The 23,231-nt window shown below is 41.7% G+C and overlaps 2 protein-coding genes and 1 pseudogene across 4 annotated transcripts; 2 read left to right on the top strand and 1 right to left on the bottom strand.

Annotated features, from left to right (window-relative positions):
• Nucleotides 1–1,146: 1,146 nt before the first annotated feature.
• LOC128426284 (integrin alpha-M) lies at nt 1,147–13,121 on the bottom strand. Of its 2 annotated transcripts, none has more exons than XM_053413098.1 (30): nt 12,962–13,121; nt 11,261–11,363; nt 11,044–11,138; nt 10,862–10,932; nt 10,541–10,655; nt 10,086–10,225; nt 9,697–9,842; nt 8,969–9,119; nt 8,429–8,579; nt 8,149–8,222; nt 7,388–7,508; nt 6,891–7,024; nt 6,657–6,803; nt 6,353–6,565; nt 5,775–5,908; nt 5,510–5,652; nt 5,247–5,401; nt 5,001–5,126; nt 4,794–4,867; nt 4,468–4,609; nt 3,770–3,868; nt 3,609–3,688; nt 3,437–3,523; nt 3,265–3,334; nt 2,780–2,878; nt 2,581–2,661; nt 2,393–2,503; nt 2,125–2,238; nt 1,933–2,043; nt 1,147–1,719 (listed from the first exon to the last, which is right to left on the bottom strand). In XM_053413098.1, the coding sequence occupies exons 1-30, from the start codon at nt 12,996–12,998 to the stop codon at nt 1,621–1,623; spliced, it is 3,423 nt and encodes a 1,140-aa protein (XP_053269073.1). In that variant the 5' UTR covers nt 12,999–13,121; the 3' UTR covers nt 1,147–1,620. The 2 variants fall into 2 exon arrangements, with proteins under 2 accessions (XP_053269073.1, XP_053269074.1); XM_053413099.1 differs by having other exon boundaries at nt 10,086–10,213.
• Nucleotides 13,122–14,613: 1,492 nt separating this feature from the next.
• On the top strand, nt 14,614–21,306 carry LOC128426781 (fructose-bisphosphate aldolase A). Of its 2 annotated transcripts, XR_008333287.1 has the most exons (8): nt 14,614–14,885; nt 15,379–15,497; nt 16,150–16,416; nt 16,511–16,671; nt 16,838–17,096; nt 17,233–17,432; nt 17,583–17,735; nt 21,216–21,306. XR_008333287.1 is itself a non-coding variant. In XM_053413824.1 (7 exons), the coding sequence occupies exons 2-7, from the start codon at nt 15,386–15,388 to the stop codon at nt 17,673–17,675; spliced, it is 1,092 nt and encodes a 363-aa protein (XP_053269799.1). In that variant the 5' UTR covers nt 14,614–14,885; nt 15,379–15,385; the 3' UTR covers nt 17,676–17,942. The 2 variants fall into 2 exon arrangements, 1 of the variants encoding a protein (XP_053269799.1); XM_053413824.1 differs by lacking the exon at nt 21,216–21,306 and having other exon boundaries at nt 17,583–17,942.
• LOC128426784 (fructose-bisphosphate aldolase A-like) lies at nt 18,625–23,094 on the top strand (annotated as a pseudogene).
• The last annotated feature ends 137 nt before the right edge of the window (nt 23,095–23,231 follow it).

Below are 23,231 nucleotides of genomic sequence, written 5' to 3'. Positions count from 1 at the left end.
ACAGCTCGAGCAACCCGTCAGCTACATAGATTATATCCAGCCTGTGTGTCTGGATAGCAACAATGACAGATCCTTTCCCGTTGGTAGTCAATGCTGGCTGCCAGGCTGGGGGATGGGCAGTAAGAATGGAGGTGAGGATCCTACAAGCTATGTTACCCTGCTCAGACTTGGTATTAACATCCATCCTGAGTGATCCAATCACAAGTGGTCAGCACCCACCCGAATGCGTCATGATATCATCTGATCAGGCAAACCACGTTGGGAGGTGGTCTTGTATGCATGGGGGCTCATTATTTTTGCTGTGTGATGACAAATGTGTGTTTTGTCGAGACGCTTCACACAAGTGCATTGACAGAAAGCATGAATGCAATAGTATGAGTACAAAAGCCACAGCACGAATGCTAAAGCACTTGTGATCAGTCCTCTCAGAATGGATGTTAACACCGGGTCTGAATAGGGCCTGGTTTTAATTGGATTTTAAGTTGTAAGTTGACCTGAGTCAGGCTTCATGATGTGTAAGATATAGACTGATAATTCACAAAAACTGTATTCTTGTGTTTTAAGCTGCTGACAAAGCTGGCTCAAGTCTGCGAGACCTTGAAAGTCAAGTGGTAAACTGTGGGAGCGTTTCTGATTCGTACAACATTTGCACTTATGCCGTTGAACTTCAAGAGGTAAAAATCGAAGTTTCCCATCCACCTGAGTTTCTGAAATCGAATTGCTTTCCTCATCAGGGAAGAAGGTTTACAGATCAGGACCTGACTGATGTTGAATTCTCTTTTTCTCTTTGCAGGGGGATCAGGGCAGCCCTCTGCTCTGTAAATCAGACTCCTCTTGGTTCCAGGCGGCCTTTGTCACAATGAGTGGGAATAAATCGGTGCGGGCAGATATTCAGTCATTTGCCAAAACCTCAAGATTCGGGTCATTCTTAAAGGAGACAGTTGGTGATTTGCCATCTCCTGAAACGTCCCCAACAGCAAATGCAGCAGAAAAAGCCTTTTCCTTGTTCTTTAGTTTTGCTGTCCTTATTACCTCCATGTTCCTGTTGTAATGATGTGGTATTAGTTGAAGCTGCGTGAAATAGTCCAATACTATGAACGCACTTACAATACTCAGGTCGAACAAAAGAGAAAACACACTGAGGCATTTCCAATCAAATCTTTATATATCTAACAGAAGGTATTTTACTGTAAGAAATCTGTAGACAAATTGTACTGCAAAATGCAAATTCTTTCAAAATGTGTTAATCCATCTGAATGAGGTACAGTGTTTATTCTCTGTTCCATCAAACCTTGTCTATTTTCTTTGATCACATTTTAAAAGTCGTATCAAGTCTTGAAATAAATAGGAATGAAGTATAAAACAAATCTTTTTCTAGTTCGTTCCGAAAACAAAGCAATTCAGTTTAGCAAGAGAAGCTGCTCCTAAGCATATTTCATTGCAGCAGTTTTGATGATAAGCAGAAGCCAGCCGATCCAAGTGCATTTTGTTTTTTTCACTTCCACCTACAAAACACAAAGGAACACAGATAATTTTCAGGAATAATAAACAAATTGTTGCGGTTTGATAGCATGTAAGAGGACTGTTGGGGCTTAGCAGTGGTATATGTGCCAATTATGTTTATTGTTCTGGCATGGCTGAAGCTTCATCCGCCCCTGGTTCTGCTGCTGCTTCTGCCTCATTCATCATTTCTTTGTATTTACTCTTGAAAAATCCAGCCTGAGAGAAGAAAAGAAAGAAGGTGACATTAAAACACTCCGATCCTGCATTAAAGGTGCTTCATACATGAAAGGAAAGAAGAGAATAACTGCTGAATAGTTAAAAAATGAAAGGATAGTGTTCATTTACTTTTATTGGGGGTGGAACACCGTTCATTGACTCCCTAAGGCTGTATAATAAACTAAAATAATGTTTTTATTTTGAGAGTCTCACCTTATACAGACCAGCAGTGAGTAAAGCCAGCAGAGCTAACCCTCCCAACAATCCCCCGACGATTTCTTTGGTGAAATCTGGTTGTGGATAGACTTCAACCTCGGCTTCAATCTGAGACATGAAAAGACATGAAGGTGGATCAAAATCAAGGTTATTTGAAAGACAAGTAAAATAAATAGAATGTGGAATCACCTTGTGAATCGGAGGCTTGTTATTAGACCCTGTAGAAAAGAAGATGTACTGGTTTGTGTCGTACTCCAGAGTAGCCGTGCTGGTCAAGAGGAATTTGGCAGAGTCGAGTCCAATCTGTTTAGAAAATGAAAGACTTTGTGATGAGCACTGCCTTTGGTGACTTTCAATTTATTTGGTAAATTACTGTAATTTTACCACTTTAGAATGAGCACCAGTTGTAAAATACTTCAAAATGCCTGTTACAATACGACACATGCACATCAGTCACCTGCTCTATCCATCCTGAACTGATGTTGGTAGAGATTTTGTACTTTTTACTCTCAAGTTGTCCCATGAACCTACTGCACCTGAACACTCCGCACCTGGCCACAGAGCAGTCCTGTGGGAGGGAAGAGACGACAGAAGTTGTAATACTGAAAAAGTACTTGAATCCCCCATTGTAGATAGTATACTCACCACTACATTATTCTCCTTTATCTTAGCAACAAAGTCTTTGATAGTACGTTCTTCGTCTGCGTCTCTTAGGCAGTCTGGAATCTGGAACAGAACAGGTTTGCATCAGTTTAACAGATGTCCAGATGTGGTTCTCATGTCCCTCCGGCTCTTCAGTCTGCAACAGCGACATGAGAGACTTTTCATGGATCAGTAACGTCACCTGCAAACTGCTCGAATCCACCCAGATGTCTTTATCGCCGAGCTTGACTGGCACCTTGATCACCACCGTGAAGTTCAGCGCCCTGATGTTGTTTGTGACCTGTCAAAAGAGGAGAAAGGGAAAGGATCTATCTGAGGAGGCTGAGCAAGCATCAGGACCAAGATGATGAACAAGTTATTAAACTCATCCAAGATGATTCTGTTTTTATATAAGGGTTTGATGTTTAGAAGGATTACACAAGAAAAGAGAAAGAAACGTTTTGATGTGTATACTTTTTTTAATCTTAAAAATTGCTATATTTTCTACATTTTCCTTATTTTCATTGATCTTGAAACTAAACCAGGCATGTTTAGGGGGCTGATATTGATGAGCGTGTGCAATTTGGTGCGGATCTAGTTAAAACCTCTAGTCAATTTAAATTTGGTTTGATAAGGGGACAGTTGGTTCTCGGCGAAAGGATATGATCACGTGAGGAGATGCTTTACCACAATTGACTGCTTGTGAGGTTTCAGCAAATTGTTCTTTCCAGATGTGAAGTTGTTGTAGCTGATGGAGCTGAAACAGATGTTTTAATATCAGGTTATAGACTGTAAGCTTTGAAAATATTAATATTTTAATGTGATTTCTTTGTCTAACGCAGGGAAAAAAAACCCAAACCTTTCAAATGTGACCAAAATGCTGTACTTCACGTCCAACGATTTCATTTGGTAAAGTTCACTTGAAGTGGAATGTGCCTGATTCTCACTAAAAGACAGAAATGAAATTAACTCTGCGAAATATGTATTAGTAATGTAATATGACTTATAAACATTATTGACACGCACAGTACCTGGAAGCATTTGCAGAGATAAAAATCTTCCTGTCAAATCGTCTGTTGCTTTCGATCCCATAGGAGACGGTGAACAAAGCCTTTAATGAAAGAGGCGTGAGATTGTCTCAGCGTTTTACTGCAGCAATGGGAAGAGATGCCTGTTTACAAATAACACAAACCTTAGTGTTGCTCTTGAAAATGGGGTTGTTAATAGTGCAGGTTGTCAATCCTCGCGATAAGCCATCTTCACTGTCCATGGAGTTGCACTCGATTCTTCCCTTCATTAAAAGGCAATCAATGAAACAACAATATTGCTGTGTGAGACTGTGTCTGTAAATCAGCAATGTGTCTCCACTTCCTCCTGTGAATGAGCTTAAAACATCCTGAACCTAAAAGTACGGGTGCTGCCATCTTGATATTTTGGCATAATTTTGAGAATAGACAGCGCAGTAAAGATGTTTTGTTGTTAATCAAGACCGATACAGATAGTCATTATAACAGACCAGACGCTAATGATTTCCAGAAAATGTTTGCTCAATGCTAGATATGTATAAGTAAAATTGAGCCTTGTCCGTATTATGCATTCAATTAATCTTTATTTTGTTTTTGGTCACATTTTGTGAAGGTTTATGGATATTTATAAAACAGACTAAATGGAGCAGTACCACCGGTAACCATAGGGGGCATTGTAGCCAATCGTTTAAACCAGACAGGACATGAAGAAGCTATTTCAGCAATGGCGGAACTTTGTGAGGAGAGATTTGAAACTCTTGACTCGGTGCTGCCATCTAGTGGATGTACAGCTTAACAACCACACCAACGTAAACAACGCATTGGAAGTATGTCGGCATTGGCCGTTAAACAAATGAGCCCTTACCTGCAAACCTGTGAACCTCCTGTAGGAGAGCCCAGCTGGGTACGTAAGTTTCACGTAGCTGTTGTAGGAGTCTTCTTCTCGGTTCTCCACTGATACGGTGACGTCCAACAGTTCATCAATGCCCACCTTCAACTCTGAGGAGCTGACAGAGAAAAGAGAAGGTGAAGGCATGGAAAACAATAAATCTAATTGTCTCCTTTTGTGCTAGCAGCTAGCGACCCCCTCAGCTAGATGCTCACAGTCTACTATGCCAGACGTGTTCTTGCAGAGAAGAGAAATGTAACCTTGCCCACACCCTTAGGTTGGGCTTCACTTTTGGTTCTCACCTGTTGAAGTTGAAATCCACTTTCAGGTTATCTACACACTTGTTGTCAGTGCCACAGTTGATCTCAAATTTCAACTGTGGTAGAGAGCATGAAGAAAAACAATGACAATGACAAGAATTCATAAAAGTTTAAAATTAAAGCTGTTCACTTACTCACTCTGTTCAGTTAAATCAACATTTATTGCAAGTTTGTTTAAAGGTCACTTACAGAATGATAGGTGGTGTTTTGAGCCTGCTGGGCAAGACTTGGTTTAAGGTTTGTTTTAGAGGGAATACCGTCAAAGGTGAATCTGAGCTCATTTCTAAGTACATTGAGAGCATCCTGAGGACAAGCCTGCGAGAGGAGGGCACAGTTGGGAAATACTGTTAGTTTGAACTCAGTGAGTTTGTTTGTTTTTGTTTTTCAGACGGAAACCTCTTTGGGTTGTGATATAATCTGATGCCAACAACTCACCTTAATAAGGAATTTCACTTGGAAGCATTTTGGCCTTTGTAAGTCAACTTCAATTGACCCGGTCGTCTCTCGTTGTTTGTCGGTGATGTAAGCTCTGTTGTTTGGGACCTTCCGGGTGGCATCCAGTGTTAAAGTATAATTGATCTTTGCTCGAGCTGAAATGAATGACGGTTAAATCAACATGTTACTCATGTACACGGAAATGTATTTGAACTGATAGACAGTGGCTCTGTGGTTCAAGAAATGTGAGAGGAATGAGTAACCTGTGGAAACTGTAGAAAGTTTGGTCATGGTAAAGCAGATTTGAGCTGTGTTCCCCAGTGGGTTCTCGCAGATTGGGTTTTTTGTAGGGATCTGGTTTGGGTTGAACGACATCGTAGCCTCTACCATTACCACAGGCTTTGACCTGGAAATGGATAGGGCAGGAAAAAATGAGGACCACCACGTTTTCATAGCATCAAATCAAAAGCAAAAGTAGTATGTTAACAAGAACTGTAATAATAGCAGACTGTAGAATCTTGTACAAACCTGAGTAAGACAACTGTGCCCTTTGACCCCACTGCTAAGTCAGGCAGACTGTCGCCACTGCGGTCAAAAGACGAGTCACTGATTGACATACCGAAGAATCTAAGTCGTTGCCGGACTTCAGAGGCAGCAATTCTCTGTGGAATTTCAGTATTTGAGATAAAACATGTTAATCTATCTGAAAGAATAAGGCCTGACATACTGAATTTGTTACAGTCCCACTAAATTCCCCTTAAACTCTTCTTAGTTCTTCATAATAACATATTCAAAAGGTTTGACATGAAAAAATTCCCCTCACAGCCTTGAAACAACTTAACTCTACACCTTATGGCCCAGGCCCCGTATATCCCAACCCTCACAGCACCACCTGCAGGTGAGGAGCCTTTTTCAGCTGCTTGGTCCCAATCACAAGTTGACTTTCTTAGGTTTGTGACATAACAAACCCTGGCTGTATCCATATTCTGCAGCTTTATGGTGGAAAAAACTCTTGTATTGGATCATGTCAAACCCTGACATATGAATATGTTTTTATGATTTTTCACCCTAGCAGGACATTGACTCTTTTTTTTGAGTCTACTCACCTGTGAGTAAGTCGAACTGACTCTGCTTCCTCCTTCGCCGTGGAATATGTAGATGCTGCCTTGACCACCATTCTCCAGAGGTGCACCGACTGCCACCTCCCTGAGGTTATCTGCGTTGAGATCAGGCAGCACAGCGAGAGAAGAGCCAAACCTCGCCTGGTCGGACTCAACCCCTCTCAGCACTAGCGGAGATTCGAAGTGACATTCGACCCTCTGTTCAAAATATATGGAGGAGAGTCAACGTTTTCCTGGATGTTAAGAATTTTTTTTTTATTTAATGGCACTAGAAGAAATAGTCACTTACCGAACGAGCTAAACCGCAAACGTACACTCTTCCCTCTCTATCAGCTTCCTTGTACATCGGGGCAGATATGAGGATTAGGTCAGTGTATCCGTCAGCGTTCACATCCATGGCTCGAACCTCTGCCCCAAAATATTCACCAGTCTGAAACTGTTTAAGAAGCAAGAAGAAAACGACTATTTAATCCAGATCTATGTACACGTTGATCGTCTATATATCTGATCAGAAACCACGCACCTGCCATGGAAAGGGATCAATCTTTTGATTGATCTGTCCACGAACTGCCATCACAAGTCCTCTGTGTTTATATCTCGGAGCGCCAACAATTGTCAATTGGCCTTCTCTGGTTCTTGCGATAGTCATGGAGTAACCTGAAATTTAAAAGTCAAAGCAAATCAAATCAAAACATCCAAAGCTTTAGCTACACTTGACAAAAGAGTCATTTATAACAACTGATTAACTTTAGTAGTGAGTGTAGTGTTTTTCTTTTCTATGAAGGGTTTCTAATTTACCTTTAAATATAACTTTGGTGATTTTTTTGAGCTTCATGTTTGACATGTGAACATGTTTTACTCACATGACCCTTGCATGTACAGTACTTTCTGACTCCTTGTTCTTCATTTGCCTTTTTACCTTCCTTTGCTCAATTCGAGTCGTTAGCGTGGGAGGGAGGGTTACAGTAGAAAAGTACTAATCACGTGTGTATTAGTTTGTTATTACTGTCAAATTCTTACCCAGGTAACTGTCTTGTTCCATGAACAAAGGTTCATATGAACTCAGCTTCTGGCCTGATAATGTGTATTCCATGTAGCCTCCTTTCCACTGGTTAGCGCCAACAGTTCCCATTTGAATTCCCTGTAATTCAGAAAACCACAATCAGCACATAAAAGCGAAAGTTAACTGCATTATAGCAGGGGTCTTCAACGTTTTTCAGGCCAAGGACCCCCAAGCTGGTGGAGAGACGGAGCAAGGACCCCATACCATATATATTGTAAAAAAGTGTGTTTTATATTGAATTGGGCCTAGTGCCATGTATAAACATAGCTACCCTGTTATTGTGCATTCAATACTAAACTATTTAAATATTACACAGTTTCATATATTCATGTTTTTAATTTAAACATGTGCAAGGTACAGGGTGGTCATGTCACTGCCTTTTATTTTTAACATACATGTAGAAGAGACAGTGAATCCTCAGGCCATCTGTGCATGGCACACATACTCTCACATAAGTGAGATGTCGGACCCTGATGGGTAGCACACAACTTATCTAACCCTGGACGAATGGAAGTTGTCAGGCAGAGGGTCATATCAGCCTCACAATATGTTGGATGCATGTTAATGTGTATTTAAGGACATTTACATTTTTTGGGGGGAAATTGGTTGGAAAATCAATAAAAAAATTAAAAAAATTGTCTAAAATTTTACGTCTCCCCTGCAGTACTTCCATGGACCCCCCTGTTGCTGATCTCTGTGTGTCTTTGATTATTATTACCTTTGGCACATAAGCCACACTGAATCCCTCCTGAGCCATTTCCATTTTCAGTGTCTCTCCACTGGACTGAGATCCTGAAACAGCAAAAGAAATTAGTACTGAGCTGAATCCCACAGTTACATGCCCGCTATATTATAATATACTTATTATTTCGGTGTTGGAAAACATAACATAAGAACTGGATGTGCATCATGAAAGGAGCCCAATAGACAACATCAACGCTAATATTTGTCAACTGAGACTGTTAATTAGATTTTAAGCTGTAAGTTTACATCCGTACCCTCAATAGAGAAGATTTTGTCCTGCAAATTCTTCGTTATTGCAGCAAGTGCGTCAAAGCTCTCTACTCGAAACACGTGATCTGTCGAGAGCGAAGATGCAATGAGGTCCAGTTCCTGTTTGGCCCTTGGGGAAGAGAACGCATTCCCCACCTAGAGGCATGTTGAGAAAATAGTTTTAATGCTGTTCAAGTTTAGCTGAATTTTTTTATGCTTTCGTGGATAGTTTATCCACCTGCACTCATCACGAAACCAGAGTTAAAAAGTAATGTATTTATGTAAAAAAAAATTGATATTCACATAAATAGGTTTAAGGGATTTTTAAACCAATAAACTTTTTTCAGAATCAATTCTGAAAGCAGCATGAGAAGAGATGGTGTTGATGGGATGTGGTGAAGGATTGTAAACTTCTTATTTATGAAATTTCACTTACAATTCACAGGGTAGTATCATGTAACTGTATGTCTGGATGTATGGTAAAAAACTAAAACAAGGTTTTTTCTGTTAAACACATTTTGCTCATTGATGTTAACTGAACTTACCCCAATAGCAAATCGAACAATCTTTGCATTCTCAGCTAAGCGTATTGCATATGGCAAGTTTTGGCTGTCAGAAGATTCTCCATCAGTAATGACGATCAGGATCTTCTTCACGTTTGGTCTGGAACCTCCTGCTGATGTGAAAACATTTTGGCTGCCAAGACAAAAACAATATCATCTAAATACACTTTTGTCCAAATCTTTGATCAATAACATAACCTAACAATTTCATCTCTCGAGATCTGCATTTTATTTATGTTTGAAAATATGCTCATTATGCAACTGACTTAGTTTCCCATATTTTGGCTTTACCAGTTATCCAAGAATATAACCAATAGCAATATAACTAATGTTCAGTCACTTTATTGCTTATACATTGTGCACAGTGAGGAGGTTTAACACATACGTTGTAAAATGTTTTGTTGCTTATCAAGTTTGTTTAAAACCACAACCCTCTCTAAGGAGCGAAAAACTGCTTTTACTCTCAATGTGACATTTATTGTGATAATTATCGATATTGACGTGGAAAGTTTGGTTTCACTTTGGGTCATATTGTCCAGCCCTATTTTTACGTCTAGCTCACTTTGGGGTTTGTCTCGTCCACTGTATGGGAGACAAACTACACACACAACACCACAAACTACACCCTCAAGAGTGTGTTAACTGCTCCTGTGTCAAAAATTAGACCACCATCATATACATTATCACATCAGGATCACATCAGCACTTACACCACATATCGGATGGCACCAGCTGTATTAGTTGTGCTGCCTTTTTGTGTTATTCCATCGATTTTCGACTCCCATCGTCCAGATGAGAAAAAGTCACGAAAGTTCGATTCAACAGTGACATCATAAGAGAACTGGACAACAGCAAACTGCAAAGAGAGAAGAAGAAGAAGAAGAAGAAGAAGAAGAAGAAGAAGAAGAAGAAGAAGAAGAAGAAGAAGAAGAAGAAGAAGAAGAAGAAGAAGCAGAAGAAGAAGAAGAAGAAGAAGAATACACATTTTAACTTACAGTCATGGAGGCAGTGACAAACTGTAGAATTTGATCTTTCAGTGAATTCTCTGAGTGTCTGCAATAGTTTAAGTGGCAGTGGGAACATCGTCCTGGGAACATACCTGTGTATCTTTTCCCACAAACGGGCGTACCAGCGTTTTCACAAATGTCTTCATTGTTTGAAAATCTCGATTGTGGACGCTGCCTGAACCATCCAAGAGAAAAGCAATATCTGCTTCGGTTCTGCACTCTGTCAAAGACACTGGCCAGAATTGAATCATTCGTTAAAATCCACATAGCACATCTTTGACAAAAATCTATTTGATGTGTCCTTTGTCCTGTCTGTTAACATGGAGGAGGCAGGGTTTATGAGCTACACTGCAGACATCTAGTCCACTCCTCTGAACATCAGTTCTAACATCTAAGCAAACTGAGACTAATTGACTTAAACTGCTCTCATTTCAAATAAGATAAAAAACAATCTAATAAAAAGCAAGAAAACATTTGTGACCAATAATATATGTTCAGGAGGAAAAGTTTACCAAAAGTGTATCATGGTAAATGTTCACAAACTCACCTGGAGAGGACGGCGGCACTGCGGATCCAAACCGATTAAACTGGTCGATCTGGAAGCATGCGCCGCTGTACATGGTGATACTTTTGCAATCCTTTGGGATGGTTGGACCACACGCCTGAAAAGAGACGAGATCAAAACATCCTGATTGAATTAGCGGACTATTTGATTCTGTAGTCGCTCCTTAAAACAACCGTTTTTCAAGCTGCAAGGCAATAAGAAAGTGATAAGAAGTGAACATATCAAATGTTTAATTGGACTTTTGATCGATCTCTATATTGATTTTAACTATGTTCTGGAAATCTGTGAAGTTTAACAACTCACCATAGTGTTTTGTGTGATGGGGTCATTCGTCATTGTCAAACCAAGGGACATGTTGACTGCAAATTCTGGCGCTGCATAGAAAACATTGAACACTTGTGTTACGAAGCTCATATGATACGAATGCTTGGTGTCACAATATCAGTTTTTCTGGTCTTTCTCTGGAGACGTTAACAGCCGCCTACCTGCAAATGGCAGACTTGTGCAGGTTTCAGTGCACTTGTATATTTTCCCCCTTCTCGATGGTGAATACTCTTCAAGGGGAGCGCTGATGAGTACGCTGAGGAAATAAAACCCAGAGAAATATGGAACAGAAGCAGTATCGTCTGCGCCGTGCAGCTGTTTTCTTCTATCAAGAAATGCCATATGTTATTGCAGCTGTGAGACGTGAGACTGACTTACTCTGACTGTCTTTGCACAACCTGGTAGCCAAACCCTGCGGCACCGTTGGTCCAGGTCTTCCAAGCAACAGGGTCGATATTGAAACATTGAGCCGTATTCAACACTAAGAAACAAGAAATGCTAAGATCAGAATCATACTTGCTGAAGTGTTATAACAACTGTAAAACTCACCAGAATTTTTGTCTCTAGGAAAATCTATAGACTCCATGTGTAGTATTCAGTTTGTGTTTGATTTACAGTGGAGTGAAATGAGGTTTACCACGTTGTCTGTTTGGATAACACCACTAGGGGGCACCAAAGCAGAGCATTTCAAACTCTGGACCTACTAGTGCAGTGCCAGACAGACCCGGAGATGAGAAAATGCTCTTAAATCTTTATATTTTATCCCATCTTTTCATATTGGGAATAATAGATGTGTAAAGTAAAATTAAGAAAGGACTTCCTCAAGCAGGCCCTACACAATACCTCACTGTTTTATCTTTTGTGAGCTGGACGTTGAGTTTTATAAACAGTCTTTGCTGCAGAGTGAAGTTAGAAAACTGTGTTCATCCCACCTGGTTTATCTGCAGTGAAGGTTCTTCATTAAATTAAACTGACTTTGTGTTTTTTTTCTTACTGTTCACATCTGTGACCGATGTTTGTAAGAACTTGCAGGTAGATATAGTGGGTCAAAACAATAATTAATTGAAGAACATTCGTGAGACAGATACTACCTCTTTGTGAACTTCTGAGTAATTTTTAAAAGCAGAAACAGCTTTTTCATCATGGAAACAAGCACAACTTCCTTCTATACGTGCTATTTTTGTACATTGAGGGATTTGTTTGTTGCGCAAGTCTCTCTTCTTTTTCCTTTTTGCGATTCTCCAAAAATGGTCAACATGATACAAACTCTTTATCCGTCTGACAAATGATGTTCTCATGGTGAACAGCAGGAGAACAGATGACGTTGAACCTCCAGGGTCTGATGTCTGTGACTTTAACGATATTTTGGTATCTTGTACATTTTGAACATCATGTGTATATTCACATTAATCTTACATAAAAGTAAAAACCTGAGGTTCTGCTGTGTTTCACTTTTCATTTCTTCTGACACTCTTGGTTGTATTTTTAGCCAATTAATATAACCGGCTTTATACTAACTTACACTGGATCACAGAGCACAAAATAGATGTGGTATGATGGAATAGTAGAATGTTTCATAAGTCATTTAGTAAACGCACATTATGATGACTTTTAATAGCTTTAATAGCTTTTCTGCAGCCAGCTTCTTTTATGGTCAGTTTAAATGTAAAAAACCATTTTAATTCAGGATGTCTGCCTCTAAAGATTGAGGAATCAGGTGTGAACAATGTACGGAGTCTCCTCTCTGCACAGGACGAGCAGATATAGATAATATCTGGGTGAGTTTGTCGATCGTTTAGCCTCTTCTCATATGTTCCTGTGATTATTTTCCAAATTCTTGCCGACCTAATCAATTCATGTAGCACATGCACGCAGGTCATTTGAACGATAGATGCTGTTAAACAAACACAATGAATCTAAATGGTCAAAACGCTTTAAATGTCACTTAACAAAATAGATTTAATTTTTACTGCCTCACAAATATATAGAAAATCGTTTTGTCCTTCTGTAAGGATGGTGTATTTTATTATATATTTGTTTTTAAGAATATTTAAGAGAAAAACCTGCAAATTGTCTTACCTGAAATGAATACTGCCGCAGCAAATATCCAGGCCATTGTGTTATCCTGTCTTAAAAATGCATAAAGTGCGATGGTTTGCTCACATGAATGTATGTGGAAGTGAGAGAGGCGACTATTTCTTCTACTGCCTCTGCAGAAATGGTGAAAGGGCTAGTTAAAAGTTGAGGTTAGAGGAACTCAAAGTAGGTGGGGTCACAATACTAACCCTTTCCATTGAATGTGGGCTATAATGACAATATGATACCACTTCCAGGATGCACAGGCAGCTTTTTATTTTGATTCAATACATTAAAAACATGTTTTAAAAAGACACCAGAAGAATACAACCTTAACTTCAGCTCTTGTTGGCTGTTGTGGCACTTTTTGATGGAAAAGGGGAAGTGGATGCAGACACAGATATGAAGGAGTTTTATTTACGACAACAAATCTATAAAGTCACTTTAAATTCAAGGTTACATCCACAGCATTGGGAAAACATTAGGATGTATTCCTATAGATTAAAATAAAAACCAAATATAATTGTTTTGAGATGTATAGGATGTTGTCTTTCGCTAATGTTGGTGTCTCTCCTGACAACTCTGGCAGTAAGGAAGTCAAATATCACGCAGCTCCTTTTCTTCCTGTGTCCTATCGCACGCCATTTGAGAGAAAGAGGTCAGCACTATGAGCAGGGAGAGTCACTATCTGATGACTTTATTACCTCAGATAGAGAGGTATTAGGATTATTATTATTATTAGGATTATGCAAAAATACTGCTCAACGAATTACCATAAAACTCTCATGGGCGTTTGTTCGATGTGTCAAGAAGGAATTCCAAAAAAGTGGGGCGAAATACATCATCTTGCCTTTATTATAAAACATAATTAAAACTAATAAAGAAGAAGCATTTCTTACTAAGTCACCCTGCTTTTATCTCTTTGTCACAGCTCTGCATGTAGAGTCACTCTGCAGCTCACAGCTTCCTCTGCTCAGGAAGTTGACTTCCTACACGACCACTGATCACTGATGATAAGTTGCAGCACTGCCACAACTGCTTGGAACCAAGCTCTCTGACCACATATGTGTGACCTGCCCTGTCACATAACCTGTCAGAGTGAGAAAATAAAACACATATAAAGTGTCGTGCAACTAAACGACGTGCATGCACAACCTTTGCAGAGTGTGCCCCTTGACCCTTTGCCTGCCGAGCAGCGACGGTTGAGAAAAAGGTCAAGAACCAGGACAGAGTGTCGCTGTGTCTGGATAAAATTTCTGAGTGCAGGTTGGTTATTTTGTCACATGCTCTCCCTGTCTCAGTGTGTGTGTGCGTGGGTGTGCGTGTGTATTAGTACATTCTGTATACACCCCAAAGTTCATACATATATACCCTTGCCATTTACCCTTTCAAATGACCTCCGGGAACTATGAAGCACTTCCAAATTATGAAAGAAACAAACTGCAGTTTCACAATGTGGGAAATCTGCTTTTATAAATTGCAATATAACGTTATAAAAAGGCAGTTTGCAAGATTCACTAGTTTGCAATAGATTATCTAAAAAGTAAGATTAATTCCAAGTGAATCATTGCTGAATATTTCTCTGTGATATCTTCTATAAATATATCTTCCTATTTGTATGACTCTCATAGAAGCATCTCCCCCTCCACCTCTCGCACAACGGAGACTCTTTCTGTGCGGCTCGCTGAAACCCTCTCTGCCCTTTCGCTGGCTGCTCACTACCATGTTACTCCAGCCCCAGACCCCTCTGAATGTCACGGGCCAGCTCTGGTTGCATCCTGTTCTAATTATAGCCGGGCAGCTGAAATGTGAGGGGTCACAATGGGAGGATAAATACGAGGGCCAACTGGCTGTGTGGTTGTCGCAGACGAAGCCCAGAACTTCTCTTTCCCTCGGACTTCTCTCAGCTCTCCTCCTAAACTCAAAGGTAAAAGAGCAGAACACACAGACGCATTTTTGTTCTGTAATTATCTTTCTGTAAAACCTGTTGAACTTTTTGTTCTGTAAAGACATACGCTAGAGCTGTGACATGTCACCTTCTGCTGGAATAAAGTTGTGGTTACTGACGCAGCCAGAGTGTGTATGAACATCAAATAAAAAAAATGGAATAGGTCAACCACACGCTTGTCACAACTTCGAAAAGGGTAGTCAGATATGTGGAGCATGGGGCAAAGGAGGGTCGGGGGGTGGTAGGTGTGTGTAGCTGCAGCAATCAAAGTGCCTAATGTGGAGGCCGTGGTAACAGCCGTGAAAACTGCAGCCACAAGGTCAGAGGTACTGCTGATTTGATGCAGGAACAAGTCACACTTTATGATCAGGCTCTTAATTTACGCCATTAATGTTAACTTCTGCCCATTTGTGTTATATTAACAAATTGTTTTCCCAAATGATTCCTTGTTATCTCATTCTTTCCTCTCCAGAGTCAGGATGCCTCACGCATTTCCTTTCCTCACTTCTGAGCAGAAGAAGGAGCTCAGCGATATTGCTCACAAGATCGTCGCTCCCGGCAAGGGAATCCTCGCCGCAGACGAATCCACTGGTAAAAACTTCTTTATACAGTTATTTTAATGCCAATTGCTCTTTTTGGACAGCTCTGTGATATCTATGATGCACCTAATAAAGTTGGCATATATACATGATGACAAAAGTTATGCAACAAGACTAAAAGGGTCTACAGAGCATTTTAATGAAGCTGATGATTTTCTTACGCTGTAAGTACGAAGGGTTGTCAAAAAGGCAATTTTAAGACCAACAAATCCATGGGGTGCTCATTTAGGTGGAAGTGCATTTGCTATATTGACAGCAGTCACTTCAAAAACCCTCAGTGAGAGAGGTGTGTGCAAAGAGAAAGTCTACATTTGCTGTTGTGGGGCAATACTTTGATGGAGAGTAGGTAAGGTTTGTTAATCGCTGGACTTGTTGGGGTCCGGAGAGTCAAAAAATCTAGAAGCAAAGACGTTAAGTTGGCACCAATGTACCCAAACGACTCCCTGATCACATAACAGGAACTGTCGGGCCTATGCATTTTTAAAGAGCAACTGCCAAGTCACTGTCATTTTCAGGATCACAGATCATAGGTGGTGACTGAAAATAAACTGGAAATTGTTTGCCATCATCTGTAAATGCACAATCAAACATGCCAGTGCAGTTCACATCTGGACTAAGCCATCATCTGTCTCTCCAACCTCCAGGCAGCGTAGCCAAGCGCTTCCAGAGCATCAATGCTGAGAACACTGAGGAGAACAGGAGGCTGTACCGCCAGCTCCTCTTCACCGCTGACGACCGCGTCGCCCCCTGCATTGGTGGCGTCATTCTCTTCCACGAGACCATGTACCAGAAGACCGACGATGGCAAACTCTTCACCCAGCACCTGAAAGACAGAAATATGGTTGTTGGCATCAAGGTCGACAAAGGCGTTGTCCCCCTGGCTGGAACCAATGGCGAGACAACCACCCAGGGTGAGCGAAAGAAAAGATTTATATACAAATAGACAAATCGATCAGTATCTCGTAGCATTTCTCTGATCCACTCTGTCCTCTCCCTCGTTCACAGGACTTGATGGATTGTATGAACGCTGCGCCCAGTACAAGAAGGATGGTGCTGACTTTGCCAAATGGCGCTGTGTGCTGAAGATCACCCAACACACTCCCACCAAACTGGCCATCTTCGAGAACGCTAATGTCCTGGCCCGCTATGCCAGCATCTGCCAGATGGTAAGACACAACAAACACAAGCTAAACTCTCTTGGCGAGCACAGACTCTAGACGATGCCCTATTGAGAGCCTATTAAGCTTTTAACATGACAACAAAATCTCATAAAATCTCTTAAAACCCACAGCTTTCTGCTCAACATTACCATTTGGACTTTTTCTTCCTCAGCACGGCATCGTCCCCATCATCGAGCCTGAGATTCTCCCTGATGGTGACCACGACCTGAAGCGCTGCCAGTACATCACTGAGAAGGTCCTTGCCGCCGTCTACAAGGCCTTGTCCGACCATCACGTGTACCTGGAGGGCACCCTGCTCAAGCCCAACATGGTTACCCCCGGACACTCCTGCTCCCACAAGTTCAGCAACCAGGAGATTGCCATGGCAACTGTGACTGCCCTGCGCCGCACTGTGCCCCCTGCAGTCCCTGGTGAGCTGGATGCACAAAATATTGTCTGTCTGCAAACTTAAAAAAACCATTCAGTCCTTCATCGAATAGTCTTTGTGACATTCACTCAAATTTATAGAGAGGTGTCTTGCTCAACTCTTTTCATCTTCCTGTGCAGGCATTACCTTCCTGTCTGGTGGCCAGAGTGAGGAGGAAGCCTCCATCAACCTGAACGCCATGAACCAGTGTCCTCTGCACAGACCCTGGGCCCTGACCTTCTCATATGGCCGTGCCCTCCAGGCTTCTGCCCTCAAAGCTTGGGGTGGCAAGAAGGAGAATGGAAAGGCCTGCCAGGAAGAGTTGATCAAGAGAGCTCTGGTATGAGTCAATGCATTTAAAAATGTATTAAAGTATGTCACTATATAGGGCTGCAGTAGATTTTTTATTCAGAGAACTGTATCGATTGTTACAATGAACCTTCAGTCTTGTATTGTGCATTCAATAATACTGTCCTTTCTATTCTTACAGGCTAACAGCCTGGCCTGCCAGGGTAAATACGTTTCCTCAGGAGGCAGCTCCGCCGGTGGAGAGTCCCTGTTCGTAGAAAACCATGCTTACTAAACAAGGACACTCACCTTCCCGTCATTATCACATCACCATAGAAGTGGCCACGCCGTAACGGTAAAAAGCTGTGCTGTTGCTGTGCCAGGAGATTCTGGCAAATTGTTCTGCCTCCATTCCCTTAGCTTTTATTTTTGAACACCTTTTTTTAGGAGAAAGATTCCTTCACTGTTTTTACACAACTTGTGCTTTTCTTTCCTTTGTCTGATTCCACCAAGTCCAGTGCATAATTAACAACAGTGCTAAGGAATAAAGCATTTCCCCCGACGTGCTGCCTCTGACCCACTTTCTTCTCCTTTTGATATGTTGCAGCATTATGCTAAATAAAAAAAGTGCCCCGCTTCAATCTCAATGGTACAGTTCACAAACGCATCCTTATCAACCGACCCAATGAAAGCTGGAAAAGAAGTGTTGTGAGGAGAAGCTTGCGTTGCTTGACAAGATAAGATGTGTCCGAAATCACCCTCTCACTCACTCACCCCTCCCCCCCTACTTCACTATATAGCGACTTCTATGTAGAGGACAATATAGTGAGCTCTTCCGCACAAGAAGGCTACTCAAAATGTATTTAGATCAACTTCAAATTGAGATGAGTGTCATAACAACAAGATGGAGATAACAAATTATTAAAAGATACATTTTTTTATCACACCGTCTGACCGTGGCGTGGTGTGGCGTCAAAGTTTGATTAAACGTCATCCACTCACCGCAACCACGTCAATCTGAATCAAATGGGTCTCAAGACATTGATAATGTAGGCATAAGATTACTGTGACTTTTCGTCAAACGTTATATAAATGGCGTGGCATTAAAGTTCATCAACTCACCATGACACACGAAATCGCTATAACTTCCATCTTCAATAGTCTATCTCCCTCAAACTATTTGTGTAGCAACAGCCCCCCCGCCCCCCCCCCCCCGAAGATATTCATATGGTTTTAAGGAATGGGTGTGGCAAAATAACTGCCTAGCGCCCCCTAAAGGGCAGCCCGGCACTACGTTTGGCCGGCATCTACAAAAATCTATTGGGACACATGTCTTTTCATGACAAACAAAAAAGTCTCTTGGATAAATATGCTACACTAAACAAGAAGCCTGCCATTTATGATTTGGTGGCCATCTTGGCTATTTCCTACAGTTTTACTCTGATGAACTTGTCCTTGGGCTTTCATCAGGTCAACTTCAACTTCTGGGAAGGTCATCTCAAAAACATGGAGATATAGTATGACCGTGGGGTGGCGTCAAAGTTTGATGACACGCCATCAAAACACGGGGTTCTGTATGTCAGGCATATTTGGTCCAATCGAGTCCAAACTAGACATGTAAGACAAGGGTCCCGTCACAGTGTCAGTGGTCATAGATCAAAGGAATCTATGATGTCTTAGACAGTTGCAAAGGTGAAAGATTTCACCTTTTTCAAGCGAGCCAGTGACCCGCTCGGTATCTCATTCTCTGTCTCACTTTCTCTTTAACCAACCAGTTTCTCTCTCTCTCTCTCTCTCTCTCTCTCTTTCTCTCTCTCTCTCTCTTAAACCGGCCAGTCTGTGTCTCTATCTCTCTCGAACTGAAACAGTCTCTGCACCCAGCAGGAAGCACGCTGCACACATTCAAAGTTTGTAGGTAGGAATATTCTTACATGTCTAAAAAATTTTAAGGAATCTATGACTAGCGAGCACCACTAGGCGCAAGATTTTCACCTAGTTATCATTACTATTGTGCTGTTGAGTAATTATCAAAAAGGTTGCCAGTTCAAAACCCTGGGTATTTCTCTGTGGAGTTTCCATGTCTTTCCCGTGTAGATGTGGGTTTTCTCCAGGTATTGTGTCTTCCTCCCATGGGGCCTCAGCATTGTGATTACACATATGCAGCCGTTCCCGCAGCATTAAGGAATGGACGAAGACGGATGGATAACTAACAATGAAGCAAGAGTTAATAAGAAAGAGAAAAAAAATTGATTTAAAAGATGGCAGCTATTTCAAATAAATATTTGCTTAAAGGTTCGGTGTGTAGAATTTAGTGACATCTTGTGGTGAAGTTGCATGTTTCAGCTGAATACCCCTCAGCTCACCCTCCCCTTCCAAACATGAAATATAACCTGTGGTAGCCTTCAGGTGTCAGCCGGGCAGCTGAAATGTGAGGGGTCACAGTGGAAGGATAAATACAAGTGCCAGCTGGCAGTGGTTGTCGCAGGCGTAACCAAGAACTTCTCCCTCCCTCGGACTTCTCTCAGCCCTCCTCCAAAACTCAAAAGTGAAAAAGCAGAACACACGTACGCATTTCTTATCCGTGATTATCCTTCTGTTAAACTTGTTGAAACTTTTGTTCTGTAGACCTGAGGTGCGAAAACCTTTCACATACGCTAGAGCTGTGACATGTCACCTTCTGCTGAAGAAAAGTTGTGGCTACTGAGGCAGCATGAGTATATGAATATCACATTTAATCCACAGACAAATGTCATCTTTTTTTTGTAACATATATTTATTGGTTTCATACATTTAAATAAATGTACATACATACAGGAATCTTCCCCCAAACTGATCATATAGCAGTATATAAAAAAACAATAGATAATACAAATATCACATAAATGGCTAAGTTATAATTAAAACATAAATTCAACAAATGTCATCTTACTTATCTTTGACCGACTGAAACATCTCTGTGCTTTCAATAATACAACTTATACCTTGCGTCTCTTGCACTCTACCTCAGTCAATTGTATTTATCACGTACATCGACTTTGAAACCAGGGAGTGGTGATCATTTTGGGGTTGATAGATGTATATTAACATGAAAACCATCAGTAATGTGATTTAAAACTCAATTTGATGTTGTAGGTGATTCTTTAACACAGTTCACTATCTGCCATGACTGTGGTGCTGGTCGCTCCTTCATGTGATGCATAGTTTCAGAGTCATTAGTGACTCACTAGTTCACTAGAAATTTCAAAAGTTGGTTCCCAAATTGCAAATCTTACTTTAGTGCAGGACACGCCCGTGAACCATGACGGCTGTGAGGCTGCACAATTCTCTTTCACATAATTCCTTGTTTCCAATCCTCAGAGTTATAATGCCTCTGCAGTGTATATTTAGTCTGGCCTATTAAAAGAGGAGTTTGAGAGGGGGGAAGAGGAATGAGGAGGGACGGGGCAGTGGAGGGGAACAGAAAGGTCAAGGATAAGAGGCAAGCAAATGGAATAGGTCAACCACATGCTTGTCATAACTTAAAAAAGGGTAGCGATACACGTGGAGGATGGGGCTCAGCAGGGCGGGGGGCTCTCAGACACTGGATCCCTTTTTTGCTTCTTCATTTTGTGTCTGGGGAGCAGTGTGTAACCACAGCACACAAAGTGGCTAATGTTACAGCCATGAAAACTGCAGCCAAAAGTTCAGAGCTCCGGCTGGTTTGATGCAGAAACAAGTCAAACTTTATGATCAGGCTCTTATTTTACACCACTACTGTTAACTTCTGCCCATTTGTGTAATTTTAACAATCTATTTTCCCAAATGATTCCTTGTTATCTCATCCTTTCCTCACCAGAGTCAAGATGCCTCACGCATTTCCTTTCCTCACACCTGAGCAGAAGAAGGAGCTCAGCGACATTGCTCAGAGGGTCGTTGCTACTGGCAAGGGAATCCTCGCCGCAGACGAATCCATTAGTAAAAATCCATTTACTTTATACATTGTAAATGCACGATCAAACATGCCAGTGCAGTTCACATCTGACTAAGCCATCATCTGTCTCTCCAACCTCCAGGCAGCGTAGCCAAGCGCTTCCAGAGCATCAATGCTGAGAACACTGAGGAGAACAGGAGGCTGTACCGCCAGCTCCTCTTCACCGCTGACGTGTCACTCCTTGCATTGGTGGCGTCATTCTCTTCCACGAGACCATGTACCAGAAGACCGACGATGGCAAACTCTTCACCCAGCACCTGAAAGACAGAAATATGGTGGTTGGCATCTAGGTCGACAAAGGCGTTGTCCCCCTGGCTGGAACCAACGGCGAGACAACCACCCAGGGTGAGCGAAAGAAAAGATTGATAAATAAAAAGACTAATCGATCAGTATCTCGTAGCATCTCTCTGATCCACTCTGTCCTCTTCCTCTTTCACAGGACTTGATGGATTGTATGAACGCTGCGCCCAGTACAAGAAGGATGGTGCTGACTTTGCCAAATGGCAACTGTGTGCTGAAGATCACCCCCTACTCTCCCTCCAAAGTGGCCATGTTAGAGAACGCTAATGTCCTGGCCCGCTATGCCAGCATCTGCCAGATGGTAAGACACAACAAACACAAGCTGAAATCTCTTGGCGAGCACAGACTCTAGAAGATGCCCTATTGAGAGCCTATGTAGCTTTTTAAATGACAACCAAATCTCACAACAAGCTCTTAAAACCTACAGCTTTCTGCTCAATATTATTATTTGGACTTTTTCTTCCTCAGAACGGCATCGTCCCCATCATCGAGCCTGAGGTTCTCCCTGATGATGACCATGACCTGAAGCGCTGCCAGTACATCACTGAGAAGGTCCTTTCCACCGTCTACAAGGCCTTGTCCGACCATCACGTGTACCTGGAGGGCACCCTGCTCAAGTCTAACATGGTTACCCCCGGACACTCCTGCCCCCACGGAGATTGCAATGGCGACCGTGACTGCCCTGCGCCGCACTTTGCCCCCTGCAGTCCCTGGTGAGCTGGATGCACAAAATATAGGTGTCTTGCTCAACTCTTGTCATCTTCCTGTGCAGGCATTACCTTCCTTTCTGGTGGCCAGAGTGAGGAGGAAGCCTCCATCAACCTGAACGCCATGAACCAGTGTCCTCTGCACAGGCCCTGGGCCCTGACCTTTTCATATGGCCGTGCCCTGCAGGCCTCTGCCCTCAAAGCTTGGGGTGGCAAGAAGGAGAATGGAAAGGCCTGCCAAGAAGAGTTCATCAAGAGAGCTCTGGTATGAGTCAATGCACTTAAAAATGTATTAAAGTATGTCACTATATAGGGCTGCAGTAGATTTGTATTCAGAGAGTTGTATCGATTGTTACAATGAACCTTCAGTCTTGTATTGTGCATTCAATAATACTGTCCTTTCTATTCTTACAGGGTAATACGTTTCCTCAGGAGGCAGCTCCACCGGTGGAGAGTCCCTGTTCGTAGAAAACCATGCTTACTAAGCAAGGACACTCACCTTCCCGTCATTATCACATCACCATAGAAGTGGCCACGCCGTTACAATAGTGCTGTTGCTGTGCCAGGAGATTCTGGCAAATTGTTCTGCCTCCATTCCCTTACCTTTTATTTTTGAACACCTCTTTTCAGGAGAAAGATTCCTTCACTGTTTTTACACAACTTGTGCTTTTCTTTCCTTTGTCTGATTCCACCAAGTCCAGTGCATAATTTACAACTGTGCTAAGGAATAAAGCATTTCCCCCGACGTGCTGCCTCTGACCCACTTTCTTCACCTTTTGATATGTTGCAGCCTTATGCTAAAAAAAGTTTCCGGCTTCATTCTGAATAGAACATTACACAAACGCATGCTTTTCAACCAACAAAATGAAAGCTG

Source organism: Pleuronectes platessa, chromosome 21 (genome assembly GCF_947347685.1).
Source record: "Pleuronectes platessa chromosome 21, fPlePla1.1, whole genome shotgun sequence".
NCBI classification, from domain to species: Eukaryota; Metazoa; Chordata; class Actinopteri; order Pleuronectiformes; family Pleuronectidae; genus Pleuronectes; species Pleuronectes platessa.
This window is presented reverse-complemented; position numbering and strand designations above follow the sequence as displayed.

What these genes read in the sequence shown, in the direction of transcription:
- LOC128426781 (XM_053413824.1), top strand. Translation starts at nt 15,386, where the DNA reads ATGCCTCACGCATTTCCTTTCCTCACTTCTGAGCAGAAGAAGGAGCTC. An exon ending in CGCCGCAGACGAATCCACTG is followed by an intron (nt 15,498 to 16,149) that starts GTAAAAACTTCT and finishes TCCAACCTCCAG; the next exon opens with GCAGCGTAGCCAAGCGCTTC. An exon ending in TGGCGAGACAACCACCCAGG is followed by an intron (nt 16,417 to 16,510) that starts GTGAGCGAAAGA and finishes CCTCGTTCACAG; the next exon opens with GACTTGATGGATTGTATGAA.
- LOC128426284 (XM_053413098.1), bottom strand. Translation starts at nt 12,998, where the DNA reads ATGGCCTGGATATTTGCTGCGGCAGTATTCATTTCAG. An exon ending in TGGATTCGAGCAGTTTGCAG is followed by an intron (nt 2,662 to 2,779) that starts GTGACGTTACTG and finishes GTTCTGTTCCAG; the next exon opens with ATTCCAGACTGCCTAAGAGA. An exon ending in ACAAGCCTCCGATTCACAAG is followed by an intron (nt 2,044 to 2,124) that starts GTGATTCCACAT and finishes TTCATGTCTCAG; the next exon opens with ATTGAAGCCGAGGTTGAAGT.